An 18,645-nucleotide genomic window follows, 5' to 3' on the forward strand; every position below is an offset into this window, starting at 1 on the left:
CCAATACCGACGAGCTGAACGTTCGCATTAGTTCAGCCGCAATAGTTCATGGGTCATGCTGCCAACTATCTAATATCCTTGGATACTCTCTTTTGATCCATCACATCGACCCGCCTCTGCTCGACCTGGCACTCGGTACCCACATTACATTCTACACGACACCGTGCGTCATAAAATCTGCCCTCAGTAGCTGCATGTTATTGCGATCGAGCTGCGCATAGCCCAAAGGTCCTTTCCTCCTGCTCCGCGTGCGCTTTGCGTCATCGAAATTACGTACCAACTACGTCTTCAAGATAACACGGCAGTTATTCTGAATACGCCATGGCTGAAGTGCTGGCTGCTATCTCAAGTCTCTATACAGCTGTAAAGGCTCTGCACACCTTCGCACTGCAAATCAAACAGTGGAAGCTACTGTCTGAGCGACTTTTCGACATTGAAGAGGGTCTCGAATTCGCAAGAATCTCTCTTGACAGCTGGCAACACAAGTACGACATACAGATTCATCGACCCAGTATTTACACTATAATTCTCTTTGGAAAAGAGGGCCATGAGCGCGTAACAGCCACAATCGGTACTATCAACATAATCACAGGGAGCATCAAGAGCGACATCAGCCGAATCAGAGGCATTGCACTCAAAGTCGAGCAAGGGCGCACCTATTATGGAGAAAACCAGGATATTGGTAACGAAGAACGAGTCAAAGAATGCCTTCGAAAGATACAACGCAAGGGCACATGGTCGCGCAGATTTTTCTTGAGCGTTCTGGGAAAATCATACGACCTAGAGATGCGTCTCAAGCGGCTGAATCAGAAGCTCGCCACACTGGAACGTCTTTCCGATTTCTACCTCGAAAAAGAGCACGTGGACATCTTCTCGGAGATTGAACGGCTCCCTGGGCGGCACCTGATCATCAGGGCCGGAGAAAGAAGGGCAGACACGATTGAGAGCCAGTTACTAGATGTTGTTCGTGCTCAGAAAGACGCTGAGCGGCTTCATCGGTGCAGCGCATCGAGCCATCGACTGCACATGGGCCTTTCAGTTCCTCGAGTCCATAGGCGCGACTTTGCGTTTTTACTCAATATGCATGGGACAAGCCACGAAGTCCTTGTACAGCCCGTTACCATCAAGGCCGTCCACGATCCATCCATGGTCGCAAACGACATCGCCACTGCCCTGTCAACTCTTGCGAGCAAGACGCAGGATAGTTGCTACATGGTACCAACTTTGTCTACATCGGCAGGTTTCATCGTCAAGAATCCGCCGACAAATCTCCTCTGTGATTTGGAATACAAGGAGCCTCTATCGAGTACGATTCGCGACCAGAACGTCTATCTTGGCTCACAAAAACTATACTCGCAGGATCAAAACGCAATAGCAACTGGCGTCGCGCAAGGCTGTTTCCGATTGATAGGGAGCCAATGGCTGTCTTTCCTCGACTGTTCGAACATACGCTGGCGCAGGACCAAGGATGGAAAGTGGATCAGCATGCTAACCGCAGCGCCTGGCCAGTCATTGACGACGCGCACCTTGGAGAAATGCTACAAAAGCAACCGTGAGAGAAGAGACAGTCGCGACCTCTCCAAACATATCCAAATCTTCCGCATCGGGCTCGTTCTCGCGGAGATGGCGCTCAAAGCGCCGTTCTCACACATTGATTTCGACACTGTGACATACACGACGAAGCTGTACATCAACGATGGTGAAGAGGTCAGTGCCCATGAGGTCGCATCCCAAGTTGACATGAAGAGCAACATTCTCTTAGGAAACATGGTGTTCTTCTGCCTCAATGTATTACAGGACAACAACGCCATGGCTGAGAGGAGCATCGAAGGTAGTTATTTCCAAAATGTGCTCAAGCAAGCAGAGGAGCTCGAAAGAATTCTTGGGTCCGACAGACGAAGAGGTGGCTTAAGCCCAGGCTCAAGTCCAATGGGAAGTGGTTCAAATACCCCCAGATCAGCTGCAAGCGCATACGTGTATTGATTCTCGTGGAATTCGAGGGATGGCCTAAGCTACTTGGACTCATCAATGTAGCCAGAAAAATGCTTCCCTTGGCAGACAGACAAGAATCTCCTTGTAAGGAACTAGATACAATCACTTGACCACGACAGACCCACCAGCCTATTTCGTCTCGTTTCATATCATTACGCTAGCTCAGCCGTGAGCAACTTCACGAGACGTCTTGCGTGCCCCTCCCTCAACATAACCCAGGCTTGCCCCTCCAAGACCACCCCGCCGCGCCCCTCGCACCTTTGCCCCTCATCGTTCTGCCCCTCTGATAGTGCTGTAATCTACGCCTTGTTGTAGTTGCCGTTTTTGGTAGTGGGAATCTGCGGTGAAGTCTGCTACGTGCGAGAAACGTCACAACCCCATTGACAAAAACATGGACCATTTGCGGAAAAGCGATACAGAAATCAGCCACGCGTCGGAATTATAGTTGTGTATTACATTAGCAGGTTCAAAAATTGATGCGCGGTACACTATAATTTCCTCCATAAATTAATGTTGTGATTCCAAAAAATTGATGAATAGCGACGCATGTGCAACACTGCAGACAAGTAAAAAGCAAGCCGCAATCACCCATATCGCTTGCGCAAGCGCAAAAATTCAACTGTCCCCTGCCAGACTCGAACTGGCGGCCTTGGGATATCTGCCGTATTCTAGCAGTCATACATGATGATATGAGACCCACGTGATAACCAACTACACCAAGGAGACTTTTTCAATCTTTGCGAGTTGGGCTCGAAAGAGAGGTGATTGATGGAGGATTTGGAGAAAAAGCCTTATATATCGAGAGGTTTGCCATGGAAAACCGACGTTTGGGTTTTGCCTAACCTCGTCGTGGTGGTCGGTGGGGCGGAGAAGAAGAGTTTGTTGGATGAGGGGCACCAGGGGATGGCAGGACTAGTATTAGTGGCTGCAAACCAAGGCGGAAGATGGCGAACCATGGTCGAGAATGACTAGATCTGCCTTGGAGAACATTAGGATTATGCCGTATCGCGTCAAGTCTACATATCTGTACAGAAAGACCAATCTTTCGCATTACAAGCACTACAACACACCTCAACGCCTCGTGGCGACGTAGACTCCGCGCAATGCAAAAACGCCGGTAGCAAATCGACAGCCCCAATCCCTCGTTCGACTCGACTACGGTCCAAGTCGTTGTCCACTGTCAGGAGTCCTATTGCTCAGCGGCACGCTGGTAGTCGGGAGCACGCCGTAGCGGCCGTATGTCTTTTGGTCGACACTGACGTAGTGCGGTAACCTTCCGAGCAGGTTCAGTTTCGTCTCAATCCATCTCAAGATCTTCTCGTGTGGTACGAGGAACTTGATGTATCCGGAAGCCCAGAGGTAGCCGAGGCCTGCACCGCACAGGTGGCCCACAAGACTGACGTGCGGGACGAGTATGCTGGTCAGAACGACAAGAATGAGTGGGGTGGTCCAGGTTGGAATCTTGTAGGGCCCGACACTGAAACCGATTAGTTACAATCGGGCTGGGGGAGGGAAAGTGTGATTGTACCTAAAGTAGGGGTTCGCCTTGTGTGTCTTCATCACTTCGGCTGATAGGAGGAGGAAGACCCATACGCTGTCTCTGTTAGTATGTCCTCGTACACGGATTACTTGGAATTGGCATACCTCGCACCCATGACCGAGGTATTACTCCTCAGCACAAACTTCTCCAACAAGGTGTATACGCCTCCTGGTATGGTTCCGAAAGCTGCCACATGGTCAGCTTGATATTTGTGCATGTCACCCCGGATATATCTTACGCCCGGTGAAGAGCGCAAGCGTGACTAGTGTCCCGTATTCAGACTCGAAGCGCTCGATAAGTGGTGTTACGGCGAAGAGGTTGAAGATCATGTGGATGAAATTCCAATGGAGCAAAGGAAACAAGTTGAGTCGGTGCACTACAGGTATATTCTATTAGCTCTTCGTCTTGTTCCCAGCTCCGTGACTTCCGCGCCGCAAGACATGGCAACAAGACGAGCATTGTAGTTGGCCTCAACCCCCCGGTATTGACAGAACAAACATACTCTGCGTCAAATCCATCTTGGCCGGCTCCAAAGCCCCAAAGTCTCTAATCCACGGAAACGGAATCGTCGCAACCCATAGTCCTACAATGGCCGCAACTAGCAGCTTTGTGCAGAACGGCAGGCGCAGGATATAGGACCGTATCCGCGCAGGGCTTATCTGGGGAATCGAGGTTATAGGCATCGTCGTCGCGAGCACGCCGAGTGTTTGGGGTGGTTGTTATGCAGGCGCGTTGTGTTGTGCTAAGATGAACAGACTGGAAGATTACAATGGGACTAGGGTCCAGGGTCGACGGAGCGCTAGTGACGATCCTCCCGCTCGAGTCGACTTAGCACCTTCCCAGACGGATATGTGGGATGCTGGGCAGAGGGCAAGGACACAACTCGTTTTCTGCGCTCTCTCTCTCTCTCTCTCTCTCTTCTCCTACATGACGGGCGACTGAGACGTCGACATGGCTCTTCTGTGTGAGTCTAGCTCTGTGCGCGCATGACATGGACCGACAGCTAACAAACACGTGAAGCCTCGATACTGGCGCTCCGGCAGGATAAACGTCTACTCAAGCTACCGCCCTACCTTTCCGCGCTCTGCATAATCATTGGCATAGCATGGCTCCTGGTGCTCCCCTTGAACGAATACTCGCGAAGGACATATGTCTCTGAGAATGCGCTCCTCCCGGGACAAGTACATACCTACTTCACCGGCAGCGAGCACAATGTCTTTCGAGCCTATCGCCATGAGGTCCATGGATTGATAGATAAGCCCATCGCAGAGTGCGCATGCAGACTGGAACCTACATGCCCGAAGCTGACTATGCAACAGGCGCTCACAGCGACTCGAAGCCATCTTCCGTGAACAGAACCTCAAAGTCGCAACCCAGCACTACAACTATACCGTCTCGAACCGGACCATCGCGAACGAAAACGTCTATGCTATCCTCCAGGGTCCCCGTGCAGACGCAACCGAAGCCATTGTTTTGATCGGAGCATGGAAGAACATGGCAGACGAGGTCAACAACTCTGGCGTCGCATTGGTTCTCACGTTGGCGCGCTACTTCAAGCGCTGGAGCCTTTGGAGTAAGGATATCATCCTGCTCATTCCTGGGGATAGCACTATCGGCTCGCAGGCCTGGGTTGATGCCTACCACGAGGGACACGATACACGTTATGTTGAGAGCCTGAAGATCAAGAGTGGGGCATTGCAAGGCGCTGTCGCTGTAGACTATCCTGCGGGTCCTTGGGGTCATCGGTACGACAAGCTGCATGTCGTATACGATGGCATAAACGGCCAACTTCCCAACCTGGATCTGTTCAACACTGCAGTGCAGATTGCCTCCGGTCAGATGGGCATCGGCTGTGTGATCCAGCGCATGTGGGATCACAAGGACTCCTACAAGGAGCGGCTCCAGACCATGCTTCGAGGTATGCTCTCGCAAGGCATTGGTCATGCAACTGGGCCTCATTCGTCCTTTATTCCATACCACGTCGACGCCGTTACCTTGGTGACAGTTGGGGACGGCTGGCATGACGAAATGTCACTTGGCAAAACCGTCGAATCGCTCTTCCGAAGCTTGAACAACCTCCTCGAACATCTGCACCAGAGTTTCTTCTTCTATCTTTTGCTACAAGATAAGCGCTTCGTCAGCATTGGCACATATCTCCCCTCGGCAATGCTGATCGCCATCAACTTCAGCATTGCGGCAATGGCATTGTGGGTGAAGAGCGGACGTAGCACAGAGCCTGTCAGCAATCCCGCCGCCACAAAACCCAAAAAGGCGTCGACCGAGAAGTCCGCTCCGGCAGACACCAAGACAGCCGAGAATGAGACTACCAAAGATGAGCTCAAGAAGAAGGACACTGACTCTGAGACGGAGCAACCAGAAAAGAAAGAAGAATCTGCATCTAAACAACCAGCCACTGAGCTCGTCGAACAAGACGGCTCCCTAGCTGTTGTCCCCAAAGCCAGCACGACGATAACAGAACGTCATCTCCTCCTTCCCCTCATTCTCGTCCTCACAGCCCATGCTTCCGGCCTGATCCCCCTATACCTGTTCAACAACTGGGACACTGACCACCTCTCCAACCTTTTTCTCACAGCCAGCAATCTAACCACGCTCGCTCCACTCATCATAACCTTTCTCTTTTGGTGGTCTGCCCCCGACGTGCTGACACCGCAGGCCCTTTGTCTGCTCCAGTGTTTCTCCCTGCTACTGCTAGGCATGTTCCTTGCGGCCCTAGCAACGCTGAACTTTAGTTTGAGTGTCTTGGTCGGGGTGCTGTGCGTGCCATTGGGCTTTGTACGCAAGAGTAACAATCGTGGGGTTACTGGAATGCAATTACTGATGCTGGCCATGCTGAACCCTGTTCTGGTTATACAAACTATAACGAAGCTGCTAGGAGCCAACCTAACGGATGTTCTTGTTCAGAGCGCGATCGGGTGGCATGTTTGGGGCATGTGGACGCAGGTTGTTGTCTGGTTGGTCTGGTTCCCTGCATGGCTTGCAGGAGCCGTGGTGGTTTCAACTGGATTCTGGGAATAGAAGTGGACTACATGGTAGATAATACACAAGTCATCGAGTGCAATGGAGTCATGAGTCTTTTCATTCGTTGACCGTCTATGGCCACTACCTATGATTACATTCAACCGCGCGTCTTGCTTATAGCTGATGCATGCCACCTATTGGAAGTGGAGACGACGTGCTCTAAAAGGCGTATAACCGTGACCTGCTGCAAGATGATGCTTGTTCAAGCAGCCCAGACGTCCTTGCCTACACCCTCGATCCAGTTACCCAGCTGGTTGACACTGGCGTCCCACTCCTTCAGCCTTGTCCTCATGCCCTCAATCTGCTTCATGTCCAGAACCTTGGGCTGCACCCAGTTGATACGCGCAATCTCGGCAACCTGGTCGATTTGACCCTTGAGTAGTCCCAAGCTCAGCGCCTTCATGATCAGGTGCTCAATCTCGTTCGGTTGTACCTTGGTCTCATGCGAGATCTCGGAGAAGGTCATGGCGCGGTCGTGGGGTGGGCGGCGGAAGACGGTCTCTGTGAGAGCGGATAGCGATATCTTCTGGTAGAGGAAGGTCTGGTGCTCCTTGAGAAGCGGGACCTTGGTGATGTTGTTGGAGAGCACGTCGTAAGCCATCAGGTCGCCGCGATTGAAGGCGAAGAGAAGATCGCGAAGCCATGCATGTGGGGTGTTGACAAGCGAGTCGAGGATGGGGTGTAGGAGCAACTCTCCAAAGTTGTAGATGGAATCTGAAACGAGGGCGGCGATGCTGAGGTCGTAGGCGCGCGACTGGCGTTCGCGGAGTTCCAGGTCGTTGAGGTCGACGCAGGCGAGGAACAGCAGGGCGTTCTTGTAGTATGCAGCGAACTCGTGCTTGGACTTGTAGTATTCTGCGCTTGCTCGGTAGAAAGACGCATGCACAACGGTTTCGACCGAGTCAAAGGTGTCCAGTATCTGTTCACACTCGTCTAGCTTCTTCTTGGCTCCCTCCTCGTCCTTTAACCGTAGCTGTATACTGGCGGCGGCGACTGTGGCGTATACGTAGGCGTCTTGTGAAGCGGGCTTGTTGACGCTCTTTGCGAGGTCGTTGACAAAGGCGAGGCGTTCCTTGTCGTCTGTGAGGGTCAGCTGATGTTTCTGTCTAGGAGGAAAGGGCCATGCCACCCTTGTATTGTGTAGCTGTGTTGAGTCCCAGGGTGACGAGCTTCAGCTGGTTGATCTTGTTTGCGAAGCTCTTGATGAAGGTCTCGAAGAAGGGTATCCGCTGTTTGGCGCTCTCTGGGTGGTCGAAGAATTCGATGAGCTTGTCGGTAAGCTCGTGCCATAGCTTTCGCTCCCAAAAGTCCTCAAAGGCGATGAAGTATTCCTGGAGTTCCTCGGGTGCCTCGTCCCGCGCATCGCCCAGAAGGTTGGGAATCGTGTCTGTGTCCATGGCCATGGTTGCTGCGAGCGGCTTTTTCGATGGGGTGAGAGGGTACGGGGGGTCAAGTTCGGGGTCGGAAGGAGGGAAATGACGGGAGCTGGGCTGTTGTTGGAGGGCGGGACTCTGTTGCTGTCATGGCGTTGCGGCGGAAGCTACGATTAGCGCATAGCGCCAAGGCCATCAACCACGGACGTCCAGACATGGCAGCCGCCTCGCAAGAAGCTCCATTCGACATACCAGCAGCCATTGAACGCCGCAACTATGCTGCCACTCCGCTGCGCTCGGTCGCCAGTGGCGCTGTCGGCGCAAATGCCCTTGAAGCGTGTCGCCAACCTGTCCACCTCGGTCTGCCGACAACAACTCAACTCGGACGTCAGGATAACTAGGTCCGCCCGACTGCACCCTGCGACGCCAAAACGAGTGCTGACAACGGCATAGGACTGGAAAGCCGATTCTGACTGTCTCCGGTGGACGATCCTCGCTCGGAGGTACGCCGCGACCCCTACCCGCCTGCTACATCAACACTCACACACACACGCAGGATATACCGCGACTGTTTTCGGAGCCACTGGATTCCTAGGACGATACATTGTGAACCGATTGGGTGTGTGCTCGTCATTGGAAAGCCAAAGTGCATTGCGCTAACAGCACCAACAGCCCGTTCAGGATGTACAGTGGTAGTCCCCTTCCGCGAGGAAATGGCAAAGCGTCACTTGAAGGTCGCCGGAGACTTGGGCAGAGTCATCTTCGTCGAGATGGACCTCCGAAACACTGCGTCCATCGAAGAGAGCGTGCGACACTCTGACATTGTCTACAACCTCATTGGTCGCGACTACCCCACCAAGAACTTTGACCTCGACGACGTACACGTCCACGGCACAGAGCGCATCGTGGATGCTGTCGCCAAGTACGACATTGACAGATTTGTCCATGTCTCGTCTCACAGCGCACGCTTGGATTCACCATCCGAGTTCTACCGCACCAAGGCTCAGGGTGAGCAAGTAGCACGCTCCATCTACCCAGAGACCACCATTGTTCGCCCTGCGCCCATGTTTGGTTTCGAGGACCGTCTTCTCCACCGTCTCGCTTCCCCCTCAAACATCATCACCTCGAACAACCTGGAAGAGCGCATCCGCCCCGTCCATGTCATCGATGTCGGCATGGCTCTTGAGAAGATGCTGCATGATGACACCACTGCCGCTGAGACTTACGAACTCTACGGCCCGACAGAGTACTCGATGGCTGAGATCAACGAGCTCGTTGAGAAGGAGGCCATGAAGCCGCGTCGCCATGTCAACATTCCCAAGCGCCTCCTGAAGCCTGTCGCACACTATGCCAACAAGCTTCTCTGGTGGCCCATCCACTCTGCTGATGAGGTCGAGCGCGAGTTCATTGACCAGATCATTGACAAGGATGCAAAGACTTTCAAGGACCTGGACATTGACCCTGTCGAGTTGAAGAGCTTGACCTTTGAGTACCTCAAGGGTTACCGAAGCTCAAGTTACTATGATTTACCACCCATGAGCGAGAAGGAGAAGAGGGAAGAGAAGAAGTATCTGCACGTTCTTGACGATCAGTAGACGGGTTCAAGCATGGCTAAGATTATGGAAAATTTTGTAAATATCTGTGCCCCTATGCTGGGCTGACATGGTCTGTAGAATCGAGATTTTTCCTTTGTACCTTTTGCCTGTGTGTTCAAGGTATTCGTAAATTTAGAGTGGGGTATCGTTGCGCTAAAATGCTATCATAAGACACTCTCGGTCTTCTCTTCAAAGCTTCGTTTCCGCTAACCTTTCCAAATGACTCCTCAGTAACGCTTCAGTACTGTCCGGATCATCCTTACCCCTGCGCTCGTCCCAATGCCGATAGAACTCAAGCACTACTTCTACAGCAATGAGTGCGATAATCGCCCATTCGAGTCTCAACCCGTGTTTCTCACTCAACTGCTCTCTCAACACGCTAGCAATTTCCTGAGCAAAACCAATCTTTTCATTGAGCACTTTGATTCGTACCCCAACATCCAGGGCGCGTCCAACTTGATCGTAGTACTCGCCCAAGCCCAGCTCGTGTCGCGAATCCCAGAAGATGTCGGGCATGCTGTCGGTCAGCTCCGAGTAAAGGTTTAGCTGAGCACGGAGAGACAACAGTTCGCCAGTTTTGCGTAGGATGAAGGAGCGTGTAAAGGGGGCGCTGCGGCGATGAGAGATGGTTTTGGAAGAGGCAAGCATGGCGGGGATATCGCGGGTTGAGTTTTGGTAGGCTGACAGCAGAGTTTCTAGAACGGCAAGCTTGGTGCTACGAGCGAGACCAGAGGAGAAAGCTATTTTTGCCAAGACAGTGTCTACTTCGTGACGCTGGTCGGTGGGGTTGGTAGACTCATCGGGTTGAGATGACGTTGGGTTGTCAGATACTGGCTCTGCTTTTGTGCCGAGGACGATGGTGTCGCCGACTACTTCGCTGGTTTCTTTGCTGGGGTCTTCGAGGTAGTCCAGGTCTTCAGTTTCGAGCAATTCGAGATGTGAGCCTTCAGCTGCTGCTGGTAGCACTTGGTTGACCAGCTTCAGTGCTTCTCTTTCCCGGACATTCCATGCCACTACCGTGCCAGAGGGAAAGATGAATATGTCGCCTTGTTGGAAATCCTTGACCTCTGACGGTCGTTCGGAAGTCTGAATATGTATGACTTGCGGGTATAAGCCGGTCTGGAAGGGATCGAGCTCATAGCCTTGGGCTTTGACAAGCCGAGCGGCAGCGGTAATGTCGTAGGTTTCAGCCGCACAGTATGCAGTCACCGTTTTGGTTTCAGCGTCTGGATCTATGAAGCGTGTTCTTCCTCTTGACTTTACGAAAGCCCGCGATCTCTGTGCCTCAACCGCAACACTCCGCAACGACGTCTTGCCAGCATTCTTTCGGGCGCCCTTGCGATTCGCATTTTGCTGCGTCTCCTTTACTGCCTCTTCTTTCGAGACCAGGTCCTCCAGCTTTTGGCCGAAGTCGACCTTTTTCGCATATTTGCTAGTTGTCGAGAATAGTCGGCCTGCGGGGGTGCGCAACAAGGGTAGAGTGTTTAGCGGAAGGCGCGCGGCAAGACAGCGTGTCAAGGCATGAGACACGTAGTGTTGGTAAGCCGTCATGGCCAGCGCAAATCTGTCTCGGACATAGTTTCTAGCGGCAAGCAATCAGCGGAGGCGATGAATCTTGAGAGTGGTGGAGCATTTGCGGAGAGCTAGACCCTTGCAAGTCCGCGGGAATGGCTTGGCCAGCATCATAGGCCTAGATCGACAGGGCATCGACACCTCCAACACTCACACACCTCCACGCGCCGGAGCTCTCCCAGGTCTCTACCACGCCCGCCGCAGCTCATGCCGCCAGCATGGCTGCGGAAAATACCCCACACGAGCCGCATACGCCTGCGCGCGACCCTAAACACGTCGACAAGGTAGCGAGCGAAGGGAAAGAGAGTGTCGAGCACGACTCGGACGACGACGACGACGACGATGTCGACGAAGAGCCGAAGCTCAAGTACAGCCGACTGACAAGAGATCTGGGGCCTGTATACCGGAATGGCGACGCGACAGCTACCTTCATGGTCGCTGGGGACAAGATGGTACGGTCATAGCTCCATGCTTCATGTGCATGAGCCCTGCAAGCTGTCGACCGAATGCTAAGACCGTACGTAGATTGTAGGCACCCACAATGGTAATATTCATGCGTTGAGCATCCCTTCTTTCCAAATCCTCCGCACCTACAACGCGCATCCTGCTGCCTCAGTGACGGCCCTATCGGTATCGCCTCTGTTGGCTTCGCAGCCCTTTGTGCCCACCGCCTCCGATCTTCGGTCAGCAGACCAGACAAATGCATCTTCCAGACGAACAGACTCGCCAGCAGGCAACGCAGCCTCTCCTCGCACACCACGTCAAGCCCAGGTGCCGTCGACGCCCTCGAACCAGATATATATAGCCTCTTCGTCCATTGACGGGCACGTATGCGTATCGTCTCTGATCGATCCCAAAGATGTCACGCTACGAAACTTCGGACGCCCTGTGCAAGCGGTTGCGCTTTCGCCGGATTACAAGAATGATCGCTCTTACCTATCCGGAGGACTAGCTGGCGAGCTCATTCACACTGTAGGAGGGCCGACCGGTGTACGTTCGAACGCCAATACCAGCTCAGCGTCACAGACAGCTCAAGGATGGCTTGGAGCGATAGGTCTCGGTGGACACAGTGGAAAGGATACCATTCTGCATTCCGGAGAAGGCACCATAACTGCCATCAAATGGTCCCTCTCTGGGAAGTTTGTAGCTTGGTCCAATGAACATGGCATTCGCATCATGCGCACCGATCTCCACCTCGACAGTGCCGACTCCGATAACGCTTGGAAGAGAATTGGCTTCGTCGAAAAGCCGAATCGTCGCATATGGCAGGAGATGGCCGGTGTATGGAAAGCACGGATTGAGTGGGTTGATGACAGATCGCTCGAGTCTGACGATGATGCTATAATGAGCATGAATGGCCATCACCTTGCGGATAAAACCGAAGGCACGTTACCGCACAACCGCTCGCCCCAGGCATCCAAGGACCCGAAGAAGCACAACAAGTTTGAAAAGCTCATCATTGGATGGGGCGATGCCGCATGGGTCGTTCACGTACAGCCTGGTGGACCTGGCGTTGGCCGTGATGTTGGTGAGAGATCGGTTGGAAGCGCCGAGGTGGTTCATTTCCTTCGTTTCGACGACTGTATTGTTTCTGGCATTTCGCTCTATACCCCTTCTTTGCTTCTTGTTCTTGCATACCGGACACGCGACGATGATGACAACCCAGTCTCTGGTCCCGACACGACTCCTAGGGGGGGAAGACACCGTCGCACAAACGGTCTTTCTCCCGAGCTCAAACTCATCGATGCTGCAACCTCGGATGAAGTCGAAGTGGATTCTCTCACCGTCAGCCGATTTGAAAGTCTCTCGGCTGCCGACTACCATCTGGGAACCCTGTATGTACCACATCCAAAGACGATGACTCCGGCCCAGAGGAGCGCACTGGAAGCCATCGGGGGTGGAATATGGGATGTAGGTGCTGCCACCGCACGCATATTCAGCTCTGGAGCAAGTGTAATGAACCTTCCCATTGGTTCTGACAAGCCGCCCTCGAGAGCGCCGTCCATGTCCTCAGCAAGCGCCGGAAATGCCGCTGGTTCAATATCTGGCAAGCGTCAGCAACAAGTACATCCGAACGCTGCAACAGCAGGCCTGAAAGTCTTCATACAGAGTCCGTACGACTGCGTATTGGCCATCAAGCGAGAACTATCAGATCACTTCCAATGGGAACTCGAGCACGAAAACTACAAGGATGCCTGGGAGCTTTTGGAGGACCACCCCGAGATCATCGCGTCTGTCTCCCAGTCAGTCTCAGATAGCTCCGATCCCAGTACGCCAACAAAGCAACAAGGAAGCTTGCACGAGTTCTTCGCGGACGACAGCGCATCCCAGACGACCCTATCTGCTACAAGAGCGAATCAAAACTCGGCAGTAGAAAAAGAGAAGCGTCGTATTGGGGATCTATGGGTACAACAGCTTGTTGGTTCTGGTGACTGGAAGCAAGCAGGCAAGGTCGCTGGTCGCGTACTCGGCACTTCTACAAGATGGGAACATTGGGTGTGGAAGTTTGCACAGACAAACCACTTCAACGAGATCTCGCCCTACGTCCCTAAGAAACCCATGCAACCTCCATTGCCTTCGATGGTATATGAGGTGATTCTTGGTCACTACATCATACATGATCGCATACGCTTCAAGCACCTGCTTGAGGATTGGGATCCAGACCTATTCGATATAAATAGTGTCGTTGAGGCTATCAAAAGCAAGCTTTCTGCTGGCGATGTCACAGAGGAATCTATCGAGGGCGATATACAAGGTCGAGACTGGCGGATACTGCAAGATGGCCTTGCGAAATTATTCCTTGCCAGTGGCAGACAAAGAGAAGCACTACGCTGCTACATCCGGTTGCAAAATGCAGATGCGGCTATGACTCTCATACGGGATTTCCACCTAGTAGAAGCTGTACGAGACGACATTCCTGGCTTCATCATGATGGGTGTTTCGAAAGAGCAGATGAAATCAGCTGCAGCGAAGCTGGAGGAATTGGAAGAAGCCTCGGCAGAAGCCATCAATGTTCTCGTAGAGGAGGGCTGCCGTGGTACCATTCCTGCGAGCGACGTTGAAAGCCAATTACAAGCGAAAGGCCCAGCGTTCAGACCATTCCTGCACTTCTATCTGCGGAAGCTCTGGAAGCCGGACATGCATGAACGGACAGCGAAGACAGCTAAAGAACGGGTTGCTGAAGACCGCCTGGCGGCTGACGGCAAGATCGTTGCAGAAGAGTTTGCGGATCTCATGGTGGAGTTGTTCGCGGAGTACGATCGACCGCTATTGATGGAGTATTTGCGCAAATCTCAAAGTTATGATCTGAGCAAAGCCACCGCCGAGTGTGAGAGGAGAGAGTACATTCCAGAGCTTGTGTAAGTCGAGACTGTTCCTGCTGTACCAGTTGTACCTAATTTGCTAACCCACTGCAGACACATCCTCTCCAAGACTGGTCAAACTAAGCGCGCTTTGTACTTGATTATTGAGAAACTCTCGGACGTCAGCTTCGCCATCTCTTTTGCCAAGGAGCAAGATGATCCTGAACTCTGGAACGATCTCTTGAATTATTCCATGGACAAACCTCACTTCATTCGCGGTCTGCTTGAAGAAGTCGGCACAGCAATAGACCCCATCAAACTCGTCCGCCGTATTCCCGAAGGCCTCGAAATCGAAGGGCTAAGGGACGGCATAGGCCGCATGGTGCGCGAGTACGAAATCCAACACTCCATCTCAGAAGGAGTTGCGAGAGTCCTTCGGGGCGAAGTAGCGGCCGGTATGGACACGTTACGTGCTGGCCAAAAAAGGGGTGTCAAGTTTGAAGTCATGCCATGTGACGGCGAAGGTCATGAGAACCATCGCCAAGCAAAAGGGCAAATCGACATTGAGCCCAAAGGCGTCGATCCGGCAACCGCAGCAAAAGCTACAGCTAAAGCTGACAAGAAACCTACAGCTGTATCTTCAACAACTACGGCACCGAACCTCGATCCCGCTCCTGCTGATGCGCCGCAGGGCGAAGCCCCTCCTGGCCACTGTGTGGGGTGCCACCGTCCCTTTACGCTCCCCACTGCCGAAGAAGAGGCCGCCACCGTCGAAGGTGGGCCTATGCCTCTGTCTCGCGATACGCTTGTGGGGTTTGCATGTGGCCACGTCTTCCATCTCACTTGTCTACTACCCAAAACGAGTGCTAGCGCGAGTGTCGCAGCTGGCCTACAACAACAACTTGCCACTGATGCCCAAGAAAGCGGCGGAAGGTGGACAAGAAGTGTGGGCGCAAAGGTAGCGCATGCACATGTTATCAAGAGTGCAGTGGGCCGGGGGTGTGTCGTCTGTCGGGAACAAGAGGTAGTTGGTGAAGAATAAGTGCAAACGACGGGAGACATGCTACGAAACGATGTATATACGACAGAGATCTGAATAGTTGGACAAGACAGATGTGTACCGAGGTGGATTACATACTGTATTATTAGACGTCAAGTGGAGGACTTGAGTCCGTGCAGCATTACATTGGGGGCGCTGGGAGCTAGTTGCGTTGACACATCTATATGGAAACATTGAGCCATGTCCATCAATACGATTTCTAATACCTATTTCTGTTTGACGAATGTTGCCCGAAGAGGCATCTTTGAGAAAGCTGTTAAAAACTGTAGAAAGGGCGTGGTGACATGCAGAGGGGTAAGGGGCATGAAGGGCGTGGATTTGACATGCCGTCGCTAACAAGAAGCACGCGCTTCCAAGCTTATATGACCACGTTGATGCGCTCAAAATGTACTCGCAGATGACCGCCTAGGCTCTCGCGCTTGACATGAAAGCTGCGCTTTGGTGGAGAGGATGATTGTGATGGCATTGGAGTGTTGGTCGGAATGTCTGACGTGTCACTACGTTTCCGTGGTTATCGGTGGGTCACTAGGACACACGTTCATTTGCAGAGAATAGACAGAGGAGGAAAGAAGAAGAAGCCGGCGATGAAGCTAGAGTGACAGGTACGTGAGGGCATTCGCATGTTGGAATGCAACTGCCAACGTGTGGTAACAATAGACTACCCTATACCCCAAGCAGTATCGGTGACGCACTAGCTAACGCCGGTGAATCTCCGGCGTCTTGATGGTCAGTTGTTTGCATCAACGCTCCGACAACGAACAGTTTGCGCCTCTCTGCACCGCCCTCGGCAGCCTTGATCGCTGGAGAGGATGATTGTTGTCAGAGACCCGCGACTACGACATGGCATTTGAGGTGTCGTATGATCTCGAGAATGAGCAACAGTTCTGGGACGGTGAGAGCGCCTGGCAACCCCACCAACAGCCTCGACTAACACGCTACACAGAACTCGACGATATCGTCTCGACGCGCTGTCACCAGCACGAGATAATCGACAACTCGCTGCGATCCTTCCTTAATGTCACTACGAATTATAGATGTACGCATCTCCAACCTCTGCCGTGACCAACGTTGACCACCACCAATAGCCGAATACCTCCAAACCGACTTCAGCGTCGCAAAATGCATCTTTCGCATGCTCGAGGGCGACCTCTTTGCCTCGAACAAGGCATATGTACGGCGGCAGATAATATACTGCCTTTTGCAGGTATGTTGGTGCATGTCTGGAGCGCATGGTCGCTGGCTGAGCCTGAGGCTGACCAATGCGGTAGGAAGATGATAACCCTACTCTTCACATAGTGGCTGCCTTCCTCCTCTACGATGGTCGCAATAGCAAAGACGATGATATCTTTGAGATGATGCACTCGGAGGGCACATTTGCTAGACTTGTTGAGTTGGTGCAAACGCCGAGCGTGCAAGAGGAGACCACTCTGCATCAGCTACTTCTACAACTGCTCTACGAATCTTCACGCGTCCAGCGATTGACGTGGGACGACTTTTGTATGGCGACGACACCATTTCCCATCTTTCCTCCAAGTTATTGCTGACGCTTGTTGTACAGCTGCGGTGAATGACGCCTTTATTATCTACCTGCTGGAGATCATAGAAGGTGCTTCCGACGATGCTGACGATCCATACCACTATCCTGTGATACGCGTTCTGGTCTGTCTGCTCGCACCCCCTACCAAGTCTTGAGCTGACACCAGAACAGTTGGTTTTGAACGAACAGTACCTTGTAGCGTCGACTAGCCGTCATGGCGATGGACGACCCGGAATAACGAATCGGGTCATCAAAGCTATCTCGACCCACGGAATGACCTACAAAACTTTCGGATGCAACTTGATTCTTCTTCTGAACCGCGAGTCGGAGACCTCCCTTCAGCTTCTGATCCTCAAAGTGCTTTACCTTCTCTTCGGTAATCCTTCCACGGCCGAATACTTTTATACCAACGATCTTCATGTCCTGGTCGACGTCATCCTTCGAAACCTTATAGATCTACCACATGATTCGGCTGCTGCAAACGCATTACGACATACCTACCTCCGCGTTCTATACCCGATACTCATGCACAGCCAAATCAGCAAGCCACCGCATTACAAGCGTGAAGAACTATTGCGGCTTCTTCACCTCCTCGTCTCAAGCGGTAACCATTTTGCTCCCGTTGACGAGACCACCGTACGACTTGTGAACCGATGTACTAGTGTGCAATGGTTACAGCCTCCCGCTGCCACCGCGGAACACGGCTCGACCAATGGCAATGGTACCACAAACTCACCGGTAGACCATGTGGCGAACGGTCAGAAAGAGTACGCACGACGAGCGCTGGGCATGACTGTGCAAGGTAGTAGCGAGAGCTCGACGAGCGTCTTGGAGATCGCAGGTCACACTGCACAACCTGGCGTGCAAACGCCAAGTATGTCAAAGGTGGCGCAATAACACGTCGGAATGTTCTGAAGCTATGTTGAGCGACAGGCGTCTTGTAATCGTTATTTAGTGGCTGCGCGGAGTCTGGCGAAGTCCCTTATCAGCGAGTTCAGATATCCACACGTCAGTGAGGGCAGGTCGTACTTACACTTGCATGGTAGGAGTTCTGGGCACGTCTAGCGTTCTGTCACCAATCGTGTATCCTGTTTCATTCTACAATCACCTCGACGTCTTCTAGTGGTGGGTTCCTATCATCGATCTGTCTTTGTTTCTAATGCATGCCACTGGATGGCTGTCACCGTCCGTTTACGCAGCTGAATGTGGCACCTGTACAAACAAATTGAAACCTTGGTCGGGACACTTGCTGAGTCCACAAAGTTCACATAGCCAAGCAGTGGTCTAAGTATCTTACTGCACATGTGGCACCCAGACGTTTTCTAGTCACATGACAGAGGTCGAGCCCAAATGCGAATCGGATCTAGACTGTAAATCTGTTCTCACTATAAAGATCGACATTGCGCAATGCTGCCAAGCTTGCCGCGCTACTTGGAACGATGTACATCGACATCATGTACCCAAGCGGCACATATCAGACACCAACCTTACATGCACCAATCACTTTGGTACTACCCACTCATGCACAGACAACGTCCACCGGATACAAATCTCCCACCGACGCTATTTAATCTACGCACCATAGGAGCCCTGGCCCCGCGCGCACCACAGAAGGTGCCGCGACAAGACGAGCGG

The 18,645-nt window shown here is 52.6% G+C and overlaps 8 protein-coding genes across 8 annotated transcripts; 5 read left to right on the forward strand and 3 right to left on the reverse strand.

Annotated features, from left to right (window-relative positions):
- Positions 1-321: 321 nt before the first annotated feature.
- Positions 322-1,983, forward strand: GT037_000663 (uncharacterized protein; the record flags this gene model as incomplete). The annotated part of the gene is made up of 1 exon (XM_038925710.1): positions 322-1,983. The coding sequence occupies one exon, from the start codon at positions 322-324 to the stop codon at positions 1,981-1,983; it is 1,662 nt and encodes a 553-aa protein (XP_038791566.1).
- A 1,164-nt stretch (positions 1,984-3,147) lies between these two features.
- Positions 3,148-4,215, reverse strand: GT037_000664 (rhomboid protein 2; the record flags this gene model as incomplete). Its single annotated transcript, XM_038925711.1, has 5 exons — positions 3,148-3,469; positions 3,521-3,586; positions 3,637-3,718; positions 3,771-3,908; positions 4,035-4,215. 5 exons carry the CDS (start codon positions 4,213-4,215, stop codon positions 3,148-3,150), a joined length of 789 nt encoding a protein of 262 aa, XP_038791567.1.
- A 268-nt stretch (positions 4,216-4,483) lies between these two features.
- Positions 4,484-6,568, forward strand: GT037_000665 (glycosylphosphatidylinositol:protein gaa1 component; the record flags this gene model as incomplete). Its single annotated transcript, XM_038925712.1, has 3 exons — positions 4,484-4,496; positions 4,553-4,802; positions 4,852-6,568. 3 exons carry the CDS (start codon positions 4,484-4,486, stop codon positions 6,566-6,568), a joined length of 1,980 nt encoding a protein of 659 aa, XP_038791568.1.
- A 205-nt stretch (positions 6,569-6,773) lies between these two features.
- Positions 6,774-7,974, reverse strand: GT037_000666 (26s proteasome non-atpase regulatory subunit 13; the record flags this gene model as incomplete). Its single annotated transcript, XM_038925713.1, has 2 exons — positions 6,774-7,651; positions 7,701-7,974. The coding sequence occupies 2 exons, from the start codon at positions 7,972-7,974 to the stop codon at positions 6,774-6,776; spliced, it is 1,152 nt and encodes a 383-aa protein (XP_038791569.1).
- A 119-nt stretch (positions 7,975-8,093) lies between these two features.
- On the forward strand, positions 8,094-9,539 carry GT037_000667 (nadh-ubiquinone oxidoreductase-like protein 40 kda subunit; the record flags this gene model as incomplete). Its single annotated transcript, XM_038925714.1, has 4 exons — positions 8,094-8,281; positions 8,398-8,447; positions 8,501-8,563; positions 8,617-9,539. 4 exons carry the CDS (start codon positions 8,094-8,096, stop codon positions 9,537-9,539), a joined length of 1,224 nt encoding a protein of 407 aa, XP_038791570.1.
- A 189-nt stretch (positions 9,540-9,728) lies between these two features.
- On the reverse strand, positions 9,729-11,090 carry GT037_000668 (uncharacterized protein; the record flags this gene model as incomplete). Its single annotated transcript, XM_038925715.1, has 1 exon — positions 9,729-11,090. One exon carries the CDS (start codon positions 11,088-11,090, stop codon positions 9,729-9,731), a length of 1,362 nt encoding a protein of 453 aa, XP_038791571.1.
- Positions 11,091-11,329: 239 nt separating this feature from the next.
- Positions 11,330-15,455, forward strand: GT037_000669 (wd domain-containing protein; the record flags this gene model as incomplete). The annotated part of the gene is made up of 3 exons (XM_038925716.1): positions 11,330-11,563; positions 11,637-14,470; positions 14,528-15,455. 3 exons carry the CDS (start codon positions 11,330-11,332, stop codon positions 15,453-15,455), a joined length of 3,996 nt encoding a protein of 1,331 aa, XP_038791572.1.
- Positions 15,456-16,313: 858 nt separating this feature from the next.
- Positions 16,314-17,907, forward strand: GT037_000670 (uncharacterized protein; the record flags this gene model as incomplete). The annotated part of the gene is made up of 6 exons (XM_038925717.1): positions 16,314-16,365; positions 16,417-16,509; positions 16,559-16,677; positions 16,742-16,970; positions 17,032-17,132; positions 17,182-17,907. 6 exons carry the CDS (start codon positions 16,314-16,316, stop codon positions 17,905-17,907), a joined length of 1,320 nt encoding a protein of 439 aa, XP_038791573.1.
- Between the last annotated feature and the right edge of the window lie 738 nt (positions 17,908-18,645).

This window comes from Alternaria burnsii (genome assembly GCF_013036055.1).
Source record: "Alternaria burnsii strain CBS107.38 chromosome Unknown 705, whole genome shotgun sequence".
Lineage (NCBI taxonomy): Eukaryota > Fungi > Ascomycota > Dothideomycetes > Pleosporales > Pleosporaceae > Alternaria > Alternaria burnsii.